Source organism: Dermacentor andersoni, chromosome 4 (assembly GCF_023375885.2).
Source record: "Dermacentor andersoni chromosome 4, qqDerAnde1_hic_scaffold, whole genome shotgun sequence".
Taxonomy (NCBI): Eukaryota; Metazoa; Arthropoda; class Arachnida; order Ixodida; family Ixodidae; genus Dermacentor; species Dermacentor andersoni.
This window is the reverse complement of record NC_092817.1, coordinates 184,048,291-184,063,522: the sequence shown is the minus strand read 5'-3', so window position 1 is coordinate 184,063,522 and position 15,232 is coordinate 184,048,291. Positions and strand designations below refer to the sequence as shown.

Below are 15,232 nucleotides of genomic sequence, written 5' to 3'. Positions count from 1 at the left end.
TCGATGTGGACGAACCAGACTTTATAATCTGAGAGCCAGAAATCTGGAAGTTTCAGTGTGGCGACCGAAGCCGTTCCATTTTCTTCGAGACGTCAGAAGAAACTTGGTAGACGTAGGCAGTTGTGATGTGGTATCACGTCCGGGTCACCAACTTGTAGAAACAGAAGGCCCACAATGAATTGCCATTTATTTATCAGGAAGGTTAGATCAGGAAGCTTAAGGAAAGACTTCATTGCAGAGACGCTCGAAGTACGAGAAGAATTGGAGAAAATTGGAGAATTAGAGAGGTTAGAAGGGTGTCAGAGATCATCCTCATACTTACTTAAATATAAAATTATGGGGTTTAACGTGCTAAAACCACTTTCTGATTATAAGGCACGTCGTAGCGGGGGACTCTGGAAATTTTGACCACCTGGGGTACTTTAACGTGCACGTAAATCTAAGTACACGGGTGTACAAGATATCAACGTGACGGAAAATTTATTCCAAGGTTTGTTTCGTGAACGGGAACTCTTTTCCAAGCTCCTCAGCAAATTTGCGCTTGCGTTTAGACCGGCATTATAGCATGTGCTTTCAACAACACATAAGTTGCAAGCAAGGCAGCTTGATGATGTCCGCGTCAGTGTGTTTCAGTTGTGCTACAGCGGGCTAGCCAACGCATAGAAAAATCCATTGTACAGTCATGGAGAAAGCTTCCGAGCCGGAAGTGGTCGTGTGCTCTAGCATTGATCATAATCGCACTTTCTTCTTCCCCATTCTTCTTCTTCCCCAGAGCGAATACTACGCTCTGCGAACAGTTATAAGATCGCACCACTGATGCTGCTGTGTCACTTCCGGCAGCGTTTCGCTTAGCCGTCTGCCCTTTGAGCCTCTTTGAACGCGGCGCTATCACACTCGAGAAAGCCAATTCAACACCAGAACGTAGGTATTTCGGCACAGCTGGCGGTCTGGAAAGGCCAAAGGGGACAAGACACCTACCCACACGTAAGCTGTGGTACAGCGGGACCACCTAAAGTATCTAGTAGTGTATAACGTGGTGCGTCGCATGGCGCAAGAGCGAGCAAAATTAAACGAAATAATTTCTTCGCATGAGACGATTTCGTAGTTAATTTGTCAATCCGAAGTACCTGCATTATCACGGTATAGTAGCTCTGACCAAAATCCGCATGGCTATTCTTGCCTGTCTGCCAGTTTCGGTAATCTCGTAAAGTATCAGGCATGCCGCATATGTGTATTGAAATATTACAATTCTGGGCACCTAAACGGCGATATGATTACGAAACACGCCATGAGGGAAAACTCTGGAATAACTTTGGCCACCTTGGGCTTCCTAACGCGAACCTCAATCGAAATACGCGAACGTCGTTGCCTTTCGCCCTCGCGTCTCAAAACGGGGCCGCCGCGGCAGCTGATTCAGCCCGCGACCTCGAGCAGTCACGGCTGCTATAAGCCTCCACGGCGGATGCCAATGTGACCCAACTTGCTATACAGGCTTCGTATATCGCTGCTAAGGTAACGCGATAAACCTTATATAGTTCTGCAAGCATAACGCAGAAAGGACGCAGCCCACCCGTCTGTTTTCTTTATTATGTCCTAGTAGGTACGTATTTCCCTGCATTCTAATTAAGGTGGCGTTGGGCAAGGAAAAGTGACATTCAACATTGAATATCTCTAACGTCGTATGGCCGATGTCAGTGCTCGGATGAAGTTATACCAAACCACATAGATTTTCAGGGCAATACAGTAACATGACTTTTCAATTCAAGTAGCCGCGTGCTTGATCCTCGTGCTCTTGGTTCCTTCAGTATTGTATACGTAGTAAGGATTGGGAGGCCAATCCCACCGCTCGTAACCAGTTGTCAAGATTGGAGTCCGGCATGAATTAGATGGTAGCTGGCCCCATACCGTCGCCCAACTTATCCACTCTGAGGACGTTGTTGAAGGAAAGGACTGCTTCTCATCTAGAACGAGGAATATGAGTTTATTTACAGTATCTACATAAGGACGTTGCAGTTCATCAGTCTAGCATGACTACTAGAGAAAGTACAGTGAGGAGCCGCACAACAGCGGTTCATAAACACTCGGTCCCCCTCGATCGCTAGGTGAGGGAAACGTTCGACCAGCCATCGTAGACGAGCCGCCTCTCTGCGGGAGGGCTTACACACACACACTTCCGCACAGGTTCACGGTCCCCACCGAGCTCAGACGGTCTTCGCAGAACTCGGGACTTACGTCAGAAAAGGCGCATCTTGTTCCCCGAGCTGACCCCCGCAGCGTGGCCGCCGGTTCTCCATTGTGTTGCGTCTTGAAGGCGCGTGGGACGTTGCCGCCAAACACGTTCCCTCGGGAACTCCCCTGCTCGCGGCAGACCAAGTCGGCGGTGGCGTGTTCAGTCACAAAGCCTGGTTCGTGGAACTCATCTCGACAATCCCGCGACGCAGAGAGGCGGACGCGGCGCATTGTCCGGCGCACACAGTAGACTTAGTGACGCCGTTTGGCTAGAGGGTGACGGTGGCTTTCCAGGAAAAGTCGACGCCGCTCTCGCGCGTGGCTGGCAAAACTGGCACCTCAGCAGGCCGTTCTTAGCAGCGCCTCCATAGCCCGGAAAATCTCGACTGTCCAGCGCAGAGAACCGCTGGGCAGGAAGAGAACGGCGGGTGGCCAGGGGGTTGATGCCTTGGCTCGCAGCGACCACTTGTGTAATGATGTCACCGCCCCAAAACATCCAACAAAGACAGGCAACTGGAAAACGAACCCCACAACACGGCTCTGCGCCGAGATGACTTACCTTGGAGACCAGCTAGGCTTTAAGGAAAACATAAGTGCGGAAACAAAAAATGCTGCATTTCGCTATGCCAATTTTTGAAGCAATGTCGTGCTGAATAATTCAGCAGTCATGCAGGGGATCCTGCTAAATGAGAGGGGATCTTCTTGGCTTAACGAAACTAACAATAGTAACCCTAAAATTTAGGCGGGACCCTTAAACGCAGAATTCAAATTAGCCTGCTCAAACCAACCACATTGCCATGCAACTTTCCCTTCTTATATCTAACGGCGAAGTTGTACTCATGGAGAATGAGGCTCCATCGGAGCAAGCGGCCATTTTTGTGTGACATTTGACTGAGCCACGTCAGAGGACAGTGGTCAGTCTCGAATATGAACCTCGCTCCGTACAAGTAACCCTACAACTTCTGGGCGGCCCAAACTAAACAAGCGCATTCCTTCTATGAAGCACTGTAGGCTTCCTCTCTTACAGTTAGTTTATGACTGGCATTAAGGATAGGATGCTCCTCGTTATCGTCGCCGACCTGACTAAGTACCACGCCCATACCTCTGTCGCTTGCGTCGCATTGAATTATGAATTCCTTTGTGCAGTCTGGCGTGCGAAGCACAGGACGAGAAACCAATAGCATTTTCAAACTTTGGAAAGCGTTCTCTTTGTCATTATCCCAGTGTACGCTGCACGGTGCTCCCTTTCGGAGGGCGTCCGTTAAAGGACTTGCCATTTGCGAGTAATTCGGAATGTACCGTTGATAGTACCCCACAAGCCCCAAAAATGAAAGAAGGTCTGTTTTCATGTGCGGCTGAGAAAATTCTCCAATTGTAGCTATTTTCAGCTCGGCCGGCCGTCTCGTGCCCTGGCCGACAACGTGGCCCAGATAAGTAACCTGCCAACAACCAAATCTACACTTTTCCGCTTTCATCGTTAAGCCGGCTTCCCTCAGCCGTGAAAGCACCTGTTTGAGGTGCGATACGTGTTGCTCCCAGCTGTCCGAAAAAATTGCTACATCATCAAGATATGGCAAGGCGAACTCCTGAAAGTCTTTTAGGACAATATCCATTATTTAGCGAAGCTAAACCGCGCGTTCTTCAGCCCGAAGCCTAGTGCGAGAGTGCGAAAAGTGCCTACAGGTAATTGAATGCGGCATAGCGGCTGGTACTTTCTGAAAGGGGAACTTTCCAGTACCCCCGCACGAGATCTATAGTTGAAATGTATTGAGCAGCGCTAACTCTTTCAATTCGTTCCTCAATGTGGGGTATGGTGTACAGCTGATCCCTAGTGATGGCATTTAACTTCCTGTAGTCAACACACGGACGAGGGTCCTTGTTAGAGGTTTCTACCAGCATTAGCAGTGATGTGTAGTCACTCTCAGCGGGCTCAATAACTCCCAACTCTAGCATGCGCTGTATCTTTGCCTCCATAACTTCTCTCTGTCTTGGAGATACCCTGTAAGGCTTTGATCTTACGGTTTCGGTTCATGTCAGCTCTATTTCATGCGTTATTAGTTCGGTTCTACCTGGCCGATTGCTGAATCTGTCGAGATATTCTCCTAACACCCTTTTAGCTCATTTAGCTGCTCGGGTCCAAGAGCGTGCGAAATTACCGAATGTTTTACTTCTTCTTCTAGGCCGATTTCAGAGTTGGAGGGCGCCTTATACTCCTGAAATTTGGTACTAGTCCCATCCTGCTCTTTGATGGTATAGTTAGGGACTCCGCTCCGCTCTACATACGGCTTCATCAAATTGCAGTGATATATCCTCACCTCCTTCCTGCGACCGGGCATTTTTAGAGCATAGTTAGTATCTGAACGTTTGTGCAACACTTTACCGGCCCGTCCCAGTGAACTTCAAGCTTGTTCCTTCTTGAAGGTTTGAGGATCATTACCTGGTCTCCGGCGTTAAACGTACGAAGCCTCGCGCTCTTGTAAGAGAATTTGGCGTTCTTTTGAGCTACTGTCATGTTCTTTTCGACTAGTTCTTGGGTTGCGCTCAGCCGCTCCAGCAGATTTACCACGTATTCAACCACTGATGGACTCTCTCCTCTTTCCTCCCACATCTCTCTTAACATTCTCGGTGGAAAAGGAGTGTCCTCCAATACACTAGTTCTGCTGGCGAGAACCCTGTAGCCTCATGTGGAACCGTTCGCAAAGCAAACAAAGTTGCCGGCAGACAGTTTTCCAAGTCCTCCTTGTGCTCGTAACAGAGCGCACGCAAAACTCGCTGAAGCACTGAATGCCACTTCTCTACACTGTTTGATTGAGGGTGATAGACGGAACTGCGTATCAATTTTACCCCGCAATTCTGCAAGAATGTGGAAGTCAGTGCGCTGGTGAATACTGACCCTTGATCTGCCTGAATTTCGGCTTGTACTTTGTAGCCGGACACAGCATGGTAAACAAGTACCTGTAACCCGATTTTGTTTTTGGTAGAGGCCTTACCGTGTCTATCACAAGTCATCTGAAAGGTTCTGTTATTAAGGGCACTACCTTTAATGGAGCTTTCCATGTCTCTCCTGGTTTGCCCGAGCGCTGGCAGGCGTCGCTTGATCTTACAATGTTTTCTACGTCTTTGAAACAGCCAGGCCGGTAGTATTCAATAAGCAATCTTTCCTTTGATTTGTTTATGCCTAGGTGGCCGAACCACCCATTTCCATGACAGAGACTCAAAAGGTCCTCTCTGTTATTAGTAGGTACGACTAACTGATCTAAAATGCTACCCTTTCAATCTCTGTAGCGCCGATACAACAATCCTCCTCTCTCATGTTTCGTCACGTTGCGCCTAGCAATGCCTTCTTTAGCTGTGTGATGTAATTTAGCTAAGGTGTCATCATTCTTTTGCTCGGCTGCCAGTGACTCCCTGTCCACACGTAAGAGCTGATCAAAGTTCTTTGAGGCCGTTGATAATAACGACCCTGTCTCGCTTGCGATTGCGTCAGCTTGCTCTTCTTGCAGGCGTGAACTTTGACACCCTAGTGATACGCTCTCATTGAGCTGGTCAGCTTGCTGGCTTTTCTCAACCGTTTTTTTTTGTCCCTCAAGCCTACCTCGGATGCCGTTATTGAAGTTATCTCCCTTGCTACTTCCACTGGATCAGCTCGTGCATTTTCAGCCGAAAGCGACGCGATTTTACGAGCTTGGCCTCCCGTGAATGCCTGTACGACGCCCTCTCCCAGTTTAAGCCCCTTTTCACGCAGTAACCGATTCGAAAGATTCGAAAAAATGTCAGGGTACTGCAGGGACAAAAATTTGGAAACTGCAGCCTCGGTCAGTAGCTCCCTGAATGGTCCACTGGTCTTTTATTTGGCCATGGGCAGACACACGCTGTGTTCTACAACCTGTTTGATCCACGCTACTTCGCCAGTGAAGTCATTTACCGTCACGTAAGACGGATGGACAATGTCCATCGTGGCGGCACTGTCTCTTAGCACCCGGCATGGTTTGTCATTAACTTGCAGGTCGTCAAGATATGGGCTTAAAAGTTCCATATTCTCGTCTTTTTCAGCTACGTAGGAAAAAACTACGCTAGGCTTTCCGCAGTTCACAGCGATATGTCCCAGTTTGTGGCACTTATAGCAGCGGATCGGTCTAAAAGGTTCGAATTTTCTTTTCTGATCTTTTTGTGCGGTTTCTCCGTTAGGTTTCTCCTCGCTCTTTTCTGCAGGCTTTTCCCCCACGTCTACAGGCTCCGATCGTCTAGTCTGCGAACCCCTTTTGAACGGAAATGGTTTCCGCGGTCCATTTCGACCGTCCCTATTACCGTCCTCGGCGTTCAGCTTTCTACGCGTTGCGTACTCTTCGGCTAATTCCGCCGCCCTTTCCACACTGTTTACATTTCCTCTGTCTTGCACCCACAGTTTCACAGATGGTGGGATGCTTTTGTAAAACTGCTCTAGACACATGCATTCAATGATCCTGTCTCTGCTCTCGTACGCTTCCGCGCTTTTCAGCCACTCGACTAGGTTTGCCTTTAGGCCATATGCAAACTCCGGATACCCCTTGCTATCTTTCTTGCCTGTGCTCCTAAACCTTTGCCGAAAAGCTTCGACTGAAAGGCGGTATTCCTACAGGAGACTAGCCTTAACTTTTGCATAATCATATGCATCCTATGCACTCTGGCGATTACTTCCGCCGCCTCACACGGCAACATAGACAGCAACCGCTGTGGCCATGTACTCGGGCCAAAGTTCATCTTCTCGCAAGTCCTTTCACAATTGCTTAGGAACAAGCCTATGTCGGTCCCGACCTCAAGTGGCGCACACAATAGACTTAGTGACGCCGTTTGGCTAGAGGGTGATGGTGGCTTTCCAGGAAAAGTCGACGCGGCTATCGCACCTGGCTGGCAAAACTTGCACCTCAGCAGGCCGTTCTGAAAAACGTACAACCGACTGGTGCCTGCCCCAGTCAAGCCAATTTGCGCGACAGACTTAAGTTAAACATATGTGTGGTCGAGTCCGCGCAGAAACAAGAGTAGGTTACACTGTAGAAATACGTTTGTCATATGTGATAAATTAGTTGTAAAGATTTTACAAAACCGTTGAGGTTGACATGGGGTAACAGAAATGCGATGCTGCCTTTGTGTTCTTTGCTGCCTTTGACGCCGTTGTCATCGTCATCATCATCATCATATTCAAGTCCACTGCAGGACGAAGGCCTCTCTCTGCGATCTCCAATTAGCCCTGTCCGGCGTCGACCGATTCCAACTATCACCCGCAAATTTCCTAATTTCATCGCACCACCTAGTCTTCTGCCGTCCTCTACTGCGCTTCCCTTGTCTTGGTACTCATTTTGTCACCCTAATGGTCCCACGGTTATCTAATCTGTGAATTACATAACCTGCCCAGCGCCATTATTTTCTCTTAATGTCGATTAGGATATTGTCTATACCCGTTTTCTCTCTGATCCAAACCGCTCTCTTTCTGTCTCTTAAAGTTATGCCTAGCATTCTTTGTTCCATTGCTCTTTGCGGGGTCCTTAACTTGTTCTCAAGCTTCTTTAACAGTCTCCAAGTATCTGCCCCATATGTCAGCACCGGTAAATGCATGCCGCTATGCCGTTGTCATAGCCGTTACTATTACTAACGGAAACAGGGGCCCCTGACTGCGTGAGCGTTATGCGTATGTATTCAATGGTTATTTAAGCAGCGCCTTTCCTGCTGTCTTTTTGTGCAGTTCTCTGCGTGGCCAACATGGTGAGCAAATTCAACATGACGATGCAAGTGAAACGAGAGGGAGGTCAGCGAACTGTGGGAATATTTCAGGTGAGGCGCCAACTTAGCGATGTCAACTTCGTTGCTGAACATTGGCGGGAGCAGTGTGCAAAGGTCGTCACCGAGTGTTGCGAGAGCGCCCCACCTGTGTGGTCCCATAACTTAACGCTTTAACACCATTCAACGTCCGAGTCAACTGCCAAAAGTGTTGCCTCAATATTTGCGTTAAAGCCTTAACCCTTGCTGAGTGCACACCCGTGAAGTTTAAGCACTTTTTGTAGTATACCCCTGCCATGCTGACGACACTGCTGTCAAAGTCATATCTCGCTGCGGTGAAGACCTTACTGTGCAAATTAGGACCCATGGGTATATCTAAAAGCTGTATTGAAGCTGAAAACTGTACATCGGTATTTCCGAGTGTTGATGCGGCATAAGTATGACAGCCATAAATTTTTATGAGTGTAGGAACAGTGATTGTTTAGTCCGAATCGTATACAAATTCAATAGGGCCAGAAGGGAATTGAATGGAATGTCGAAAAGTTCACAATTAATGTTGTCGCGTATACCCTGCCGAAGTATACACGCTGAATGGGGATCCAGGCGTTTGTACTTCACGAAACGTAACCGTTGACGAGCGATGCCGAATGAACCTCGTTCTCCTCTTCTTCAGTCCCCTTGCTGTGCCACACCAGGTGGCAATATAAAGCGATCTTCAAATCTTAGTGTTCTTAAAGTTAGCAAGTTTCTGTCATTAGGTAATACGCTATGCAGCGTTGCTTATTATATGCGCAAATAAATTATTAGGAACAGACAAGTTATTTCTTCGCATGCACATTCCTCTTTAGAGAGTGCGAATGAGCGCTGTATGGCCTGTAATGTATGGCTACCTAAGCGCATAGTCTGCTCCACTACGCAAGTTCTCATAATTGATGTGTATACTATGCACGCGGTATGGAAATTTACCGTACGTTTGCTCCAATTTTATGTTTAATGGGGCGCAGTAGTCGTTTCAATATATTTTATGAGTATTGAAAAAAATATTACAATATACGAGTAGTGACTATTCGAGTGCAAGACCAAGTCGAATATGACACTATTCGATTCGGTATTCGAAACGTGCTGTGCCCGCCTAGTCGTGGGCAAAGACTTCATATTTCTAAAATTTGCGCCGACAGAACGGCAAATTCTCTCCAGAACTACGGGGCCTGCCACGCTATTCATTCGTTATCATTCTTAGGGTACGTCACACATTTTCCGGGGCAAAAATGTTTTATCTGTGTAAGCACGTACTTACCTAACTGTTTTCACGCCTATATATACTGGGTCACTGTACAGTACGTTGTCGAATGGCTAGCGCATCGGGCGGCTGTGCTGAAAGAACAGGGTTGGACACCAACGGTCGGACTAACTTGGGCCACTGAGTATGTGGCAATGTGTACGTACTGTATGATTATGCGTAAAACCCGCCACTGCATATAACCTGCTCCTCTAGCTACAATAGCCCCCAAAGAAAAAAAGCCACCCGTGTTCCATGAAGTGAACCCGCACTTCACGTGCGCGTACTTTCCCTCATTTCTGCCGTCACTGCTTATCTGCATATTCCCATGATCTTGCAGCTGAACGGGGAGCTAGAGGGACCGAGATGCGACAGAAGCGCCGTCTAGAACAGCGTCAGTCTACCGAACCCGAAGCCGGGCTTGGCGCTTAGCGACGAGTTCGGGATTGGTAGACTTACGTTGTTCCAGACGGCGCTTCCGTCGCATCTCGGTCCTTCTAGCTTGCCGTTCAGCTGCAAGATCACGAGAAGGACTCACTCGTTCCATACTATACAGGTACGAAGCACCGACCGTTCTTTCCAAGCGCCGATAGAGAAGGTTACGTGCCTCTCCGAGGGCCGAGTTATGTCGGGCGCTGAAGCCATCCACTCCGCGCCGCGCTACTTTTGCGAATTACGTCATCCGCAGTGCCCCTCGCCTATTCTTATCTAGGTTATCTATCGTACGCAGGGACAGCTGCGCCGCTGACTTCATTCTTGGCGGTCTGCCAGCTCTTAACGCCGAGCTTCATCAGCCTGCATCGCGAATCTTCAAAGTGAGGGCTTATACGCTCACGCGTAAAAAAATCAATCCGCGCTTATAACCCACGGAAATAACTGCATACAACAACGCTAAAATCCTTGCGAATGGTATCCGTTCGCGAACGCACGGCTCGTTCACGTCACATGTTTGGCCAATGGCTCTCCGCTTACACCCCCCTCCCCCCCAATCCCCCACCTACCCCGCTCACCCTTTCGGCGATGCTGATCAAGCGGGATTCATAAAACGGACGTGATAGCGGAGGAATCAGACGCGTGACATGCGATATGAATCGAACTACTTCGCAGCTAGCCTTCGCACGACACAGAGAATGACAGCGCGGACAGAGCAGCCCTCGCATGAGCAACGTTGTCGAAGCGCGACCGTGCCGCATCGCAGAGCGCTTCGCGCGGGCCCAGCAAGCACCGCGGGCACGGGTGACGTAGTACGTATGATCACCTGATACGCAATCCGCAAGTTCAAATCGCGATCTGCTCCTGTCGTGTGAAAGCTGTGGCTTTACCATGAGCTGCTGCTGCGCTAGGGCAGCTGTTCAGCGCAGCTCATTATATTGCCAGTTCTAGTATGCTGGCGCCGCGTATACTATTCGCTAACTACTAAACGCAAGATGCCGAGCCGTAAAGGGGAGAATGGGCCACCATAGAGAGGAGAGGGGAGCTTCAACACGCGTGGGTGAGGAGACGGAGGGGTCCCCAGGAGACAGTGTGTGGCTTTGCGGCAGAGCACCTCGCTGCCGTGAAGCCACACTTCAAGGCGATATTAGCATATTTATTTATTTATTTATTTATTTATTTATTTATTTATTTATTTATTTATACCTCAAAAACCCCTATTGGAGTTTTACATGAAGGGTGAGCGTATCTAGTAGGTAATATTCTCAACAAATTCATTCAATGATGAATGACTGGGCTAGTGCACCGCTTGAGCAGGTAGATGATTCCAGTCCTTCGCAGACTGAACGAAGAAAGAGTTAAGATGAGCAGTAGTGCTAGCTGGAGGGGGATAAACAGGCTTTGAATGGCTATGAAGGGATGAAGTGCGATGCAAAGGAGTGATGTCGGTTTGGCGAAGCAGCGAATGATAAAACATTTAAAGGAGACGCAGCCTCACTGTTTTGCGGCAGGGCTCGAGGGTTGGAAGGTTCAGAGCTGACATAAGTTTAGTGACACGAGTGTGGTTAGAGAAGTCGGAGTGAATAAACCTCTCTGCACGATTCTGTATGGATTCCAGTGCTATTGCCAGGTCACATTTGTACGGGTCCCACACTCAGCATGCGTACTCCAGTTTGGATCGGGCAACTGTTAAATAGACTAGTAGTTCTACTGAAGGGGGAACAAGACGTAGATTACGGCGCCGGTAGCATAGAGCACTATTGGCAACATTGCTAATGCTGCGAGTTAGTGAAGACCAACTGAGGTTACAGGACAAGTTAATACCCAAGCAATTATAAGAGGTCACGGCACATATTTCAGAACCGTAACGCAAGTAGCTGAAATTTATGATTGGCGGCGGTGGAAAGTAAGTAAGGACGTTTTTTTTTTGATGTTGAAAGACATTAGCGAATTATTACACCAAGTTTCAGTGGCGTTGAGGTTGGACTGGAGAGCACGAGAATCGGCGTCGTTAGTAATAGGACGATAGATTGGACAAATAAAAAAAAAATGTTGGAAGAACAACCCCTCGCTAAGTCGCTAATGTATATTAAGAAGAATAGTGGTCCCAGAAAGGCGCCTTGCGGCACGCGGGAGATCACGGGTGATAAATTTGACAAGCATTGGTTAGCGTAGACGAAGTGTTGACGGTTAGTCAGAAAGTTGTGTATCCATTGGAGAAAAGAAGGTTTAAGATTAAGACGCGATATCTTTAGGAAGAGCCATTCATGAGGAACCTTGTCGAATGCCTTTTGGATATCTAGAAAGAGGGCATCTATAGGTACGTTTCGATTAAGGTGTGAGCTGATGTCATTAACGAAGAGAGCTAGTTGAGTCTCAAAGGACATGCCTTTCTGAAAACCATGTTGATTAGGATTGAAGAAATTACCGGATGTTAGATACTCTACAATATTACAATAGGTTATATGCGCCATTAGTTTGGGACAACACTGGTGAGGGAAAGTGAACGGTAATTGTGAGGACGATGACGATGATCCTTCTTTTGACAGCGGAGCTGTCTTAGTCCAGTCTTGCGGTACCGCTCCAGATGAAAAGGACCGCTGAAAGATATGGCACGAAAATACACTAGAGATGTGCGCAGTGTCCTTAAGCATTTAGGAATTGGGAGGGGGGGCAGGGGGGCAGAACAGTAAGCAACGGAGCACTGCGATGTGTACGGAAGTCATTGGCCGTTAGCAGCATGTTGAAAAGAAAAACTCCAAAATATAAAGACAGAGAGCAACAAGCATCAATGATAATTCAACTTTTACAGAGTAGCGTTATATATATATATATATATATATATATATATATATATATATATATATATATATATATATATATATATATATATATATGATGGGGGCGAAATGCGAAAACACCCGTGTACTTAGATTTAGGTGCACGTTAAAGAACCCCAGGTGGTCGAAATTTCCGGAGTCCTCCACTACGGCGTGCCTCATGATCAGAAAGTGGTTTTGGCACGTTAAACCCCATAATTTATTATATATATATATATATGATGGGGGCGAAATGCGAAAACACCCGTGTACTTAGATTTAGGTGCACGTTAAAGAACCCCAGGTGGTCGAAATTTCCGGAGTCCTCCACTACGGCGTGCCTCATGATCAGAAAGTGGTTTTGGCACGTTAAACCCCATAATTTATTATATATATATATATATATATATATATATATATATATATATATATATATATATGGCCATGTAGAACACTATCCATCATTCTTTCGAACGTAGCAGGAGCGTTGCAAAGTCCGAAAGGCATGACGGTGAATTCATACAAGCCGTCTGGCGTAGCAAAGGCAGTTTTCGGGCGATCGGCCTCTGCCATCGGAACCTGCCAGTAGCCTGACTGCAAATCCAGCGAAGAAAAGAACTCGGCTCCCTGTAAACAGTCCAGAGCATCATCGATGCATGGTAATGGGTCGACGTCCTTCAGCATGATCTTCTTCAATCGTCGAAAATCAACACAGAAGCGGATGGAACCGTCTTTTTTTGTGACGAGGACCACGGGAGAGGCCCATGGGCTTTGGGAAGGTTGAATGACGCCTCGACGGAGCATGTCATCGACCTGGTCTGCAATGACGCGACGTTCCGTAGCGGACACGCGATATGGTCTTTGTCGCAGCGGTGAGTGAGAGCCAGTGTCGATGTAATGCTCGACCGTTGATGCACGGCCAAGAGATGGTTGCGCAACGTCGAAAGAACGGCGGAAGTGCTGAAGGAGCGCGAGAAGTTGAGATCGCTGCGAATGCGTCAGATCTTCGGCGATGAATGGGCTGAACACATCAGTCCATGTTGAGTCGGATACGGAGAGGGCACTCAGTTCATGGACGGCAGTAGAAGGCACTTCGTCGAGGACGGAGACAATTCGTGCTGAATCGACTGACTCGACGTAACCAAGGCATTCGCGGCAGAGCAGTGATAGCGGCGATGAAAGATGATTGTAAATGGACATCGTGCTGACACCGGCGGCAAGGTCAAGAGCTGCAAAGGGCAAAGGAAGCGCTTTTCGGGTAACAAAGTGATGAAAGGGCACGAAGAAGACCGTCCCGTCGGATATGATACTACAGAAGACTGGTACGAATGCTAAAGAGCGCGGAAGAATACAGGTGTCTTCTTTCAAGACAATTTTAGCGGCAGGATGAGCATCGACGGAGGCCAGGTGACCAAGGTGGAAAAGTTCAATCTCAGCCCGAGGGTAATTGATGATGGCATTGTGGCGTGAGAGAAAATCCCATCCTAGAATAACGGCGTGGGAGCACGATGAAAGAACTATGAATTCAATCGTGTACAAAACGTCCTGTATGGTCACCCGTGCAGTACAAGCAGTGGTGGGGCGAATGGGTTGAGCACACGCCGTTCGGAGCGACAATCCAGACAGAGACGTCGTCACTTTACGAAGCGAACGGCAAAACCTGGCATCCATAACTGAAATAGCGGCACCGGTATCGACGAGGGCGACTGTAGCTACATCTTCGATAAACACATCAATGAAATTGGCAGGTAAAGGAGGAGGACTTCGGCATGTCGACACTTGCGCAGTTCTTGCCTCAGGAACTGCGTCGTCTAGTTTCCCTCTTCGTTAGAGACGGGCCGTCGACGCATAGGGGAAAGCGATCGGCGACGTGGGGAGGGTGACCGGAGGCGTTCGAAGCGAGGACGGCGATCAGTCTGGGAGCGAGCTGGTGATGGGTCGAAGGGTCCGTAAGGCGCAGTTGGCTCAGGCGGCACATAGGGCGCGCGGCGATCGCCATCGAACGCCTGCGATCGGCGGCGGCAGAACCTTGCGACATGACTGGGATACCTACAGGCGAAGCATATAGGGTGATTGTCCAGCGTACGCCACGGGTTAGCGACGGCAGTGGAGGTCCAGGGGACGGGAGGGGGAGGGTGGTGCACAGGCTGCTGGAAGCGACGCACGGGCACAGTGCGAGGGGCCATTGCAGCAACCGTAGCATAAGTGACTGGTGTACTCACGACATCCTGCTGGTGACCTCTTCATGGGTGACGTTACGGAGATGAGACGGCAAAGTGCTGGCAGACTGCTGAGTAACGGACACCAGAGATAGCTGTCGTGCAACTTCTTCGCGGACGAAATCCTTGATTTGGGTTATCAGAGAGGCTTGTTCTGGGCCGGTGGTCAGGCTGCAGAGTGACGTCGCATTTGGTGTGGGATGTCGCCTTGTCAGAGCTCGCTGCTTACGCAACTCATCAGAGCTCTGGCACAAGCTTTTGACGTCGCCAACAGTGCGTGGGTCCTTGGCCAGAAGCGTCTGGAACGCGTCATCATCGATTCCCTTCATGACGTGCTTGATCTTTTCCGCTTTCGTCATGGCAGCGTTCACGCGCCTGTACAAATCTAGAATGTCTTCTATATGGCTGGTGAATGTCTCACCCGTGTCCTGTGAGCGTGTACGCAAACGCTGCTCGGCTCGGAGTTTCCTGACGGCGGGTCGGTCAAATACTTCTGTAAT

The 15,232-nt window shown here is 48.6% G+C and overlaps 1 protein-coding gene across 1 annotated transcript in view; it reads left to right on the top strand.

Moving 5' to 3' along the window:
- The window catches only part of LOC126530499 (lysozyme C-1-like), a 101,728-nt gene that overhangs the window by 51,099 nt on the left and 35,397 nt on the right, over positions 1-15,232 (top strand). Inside the window, exon 2 of the mRNA XM_050177775.3 lies at positions 7,949-8,037. Within this exon, the coding sequence (XP_050033732.1) occupies positions 7,949-8,037 (89 nt within the window). The remainder of the gene's footprint in view (positions 1-7,948; positions 8,038-15,232) is intronic.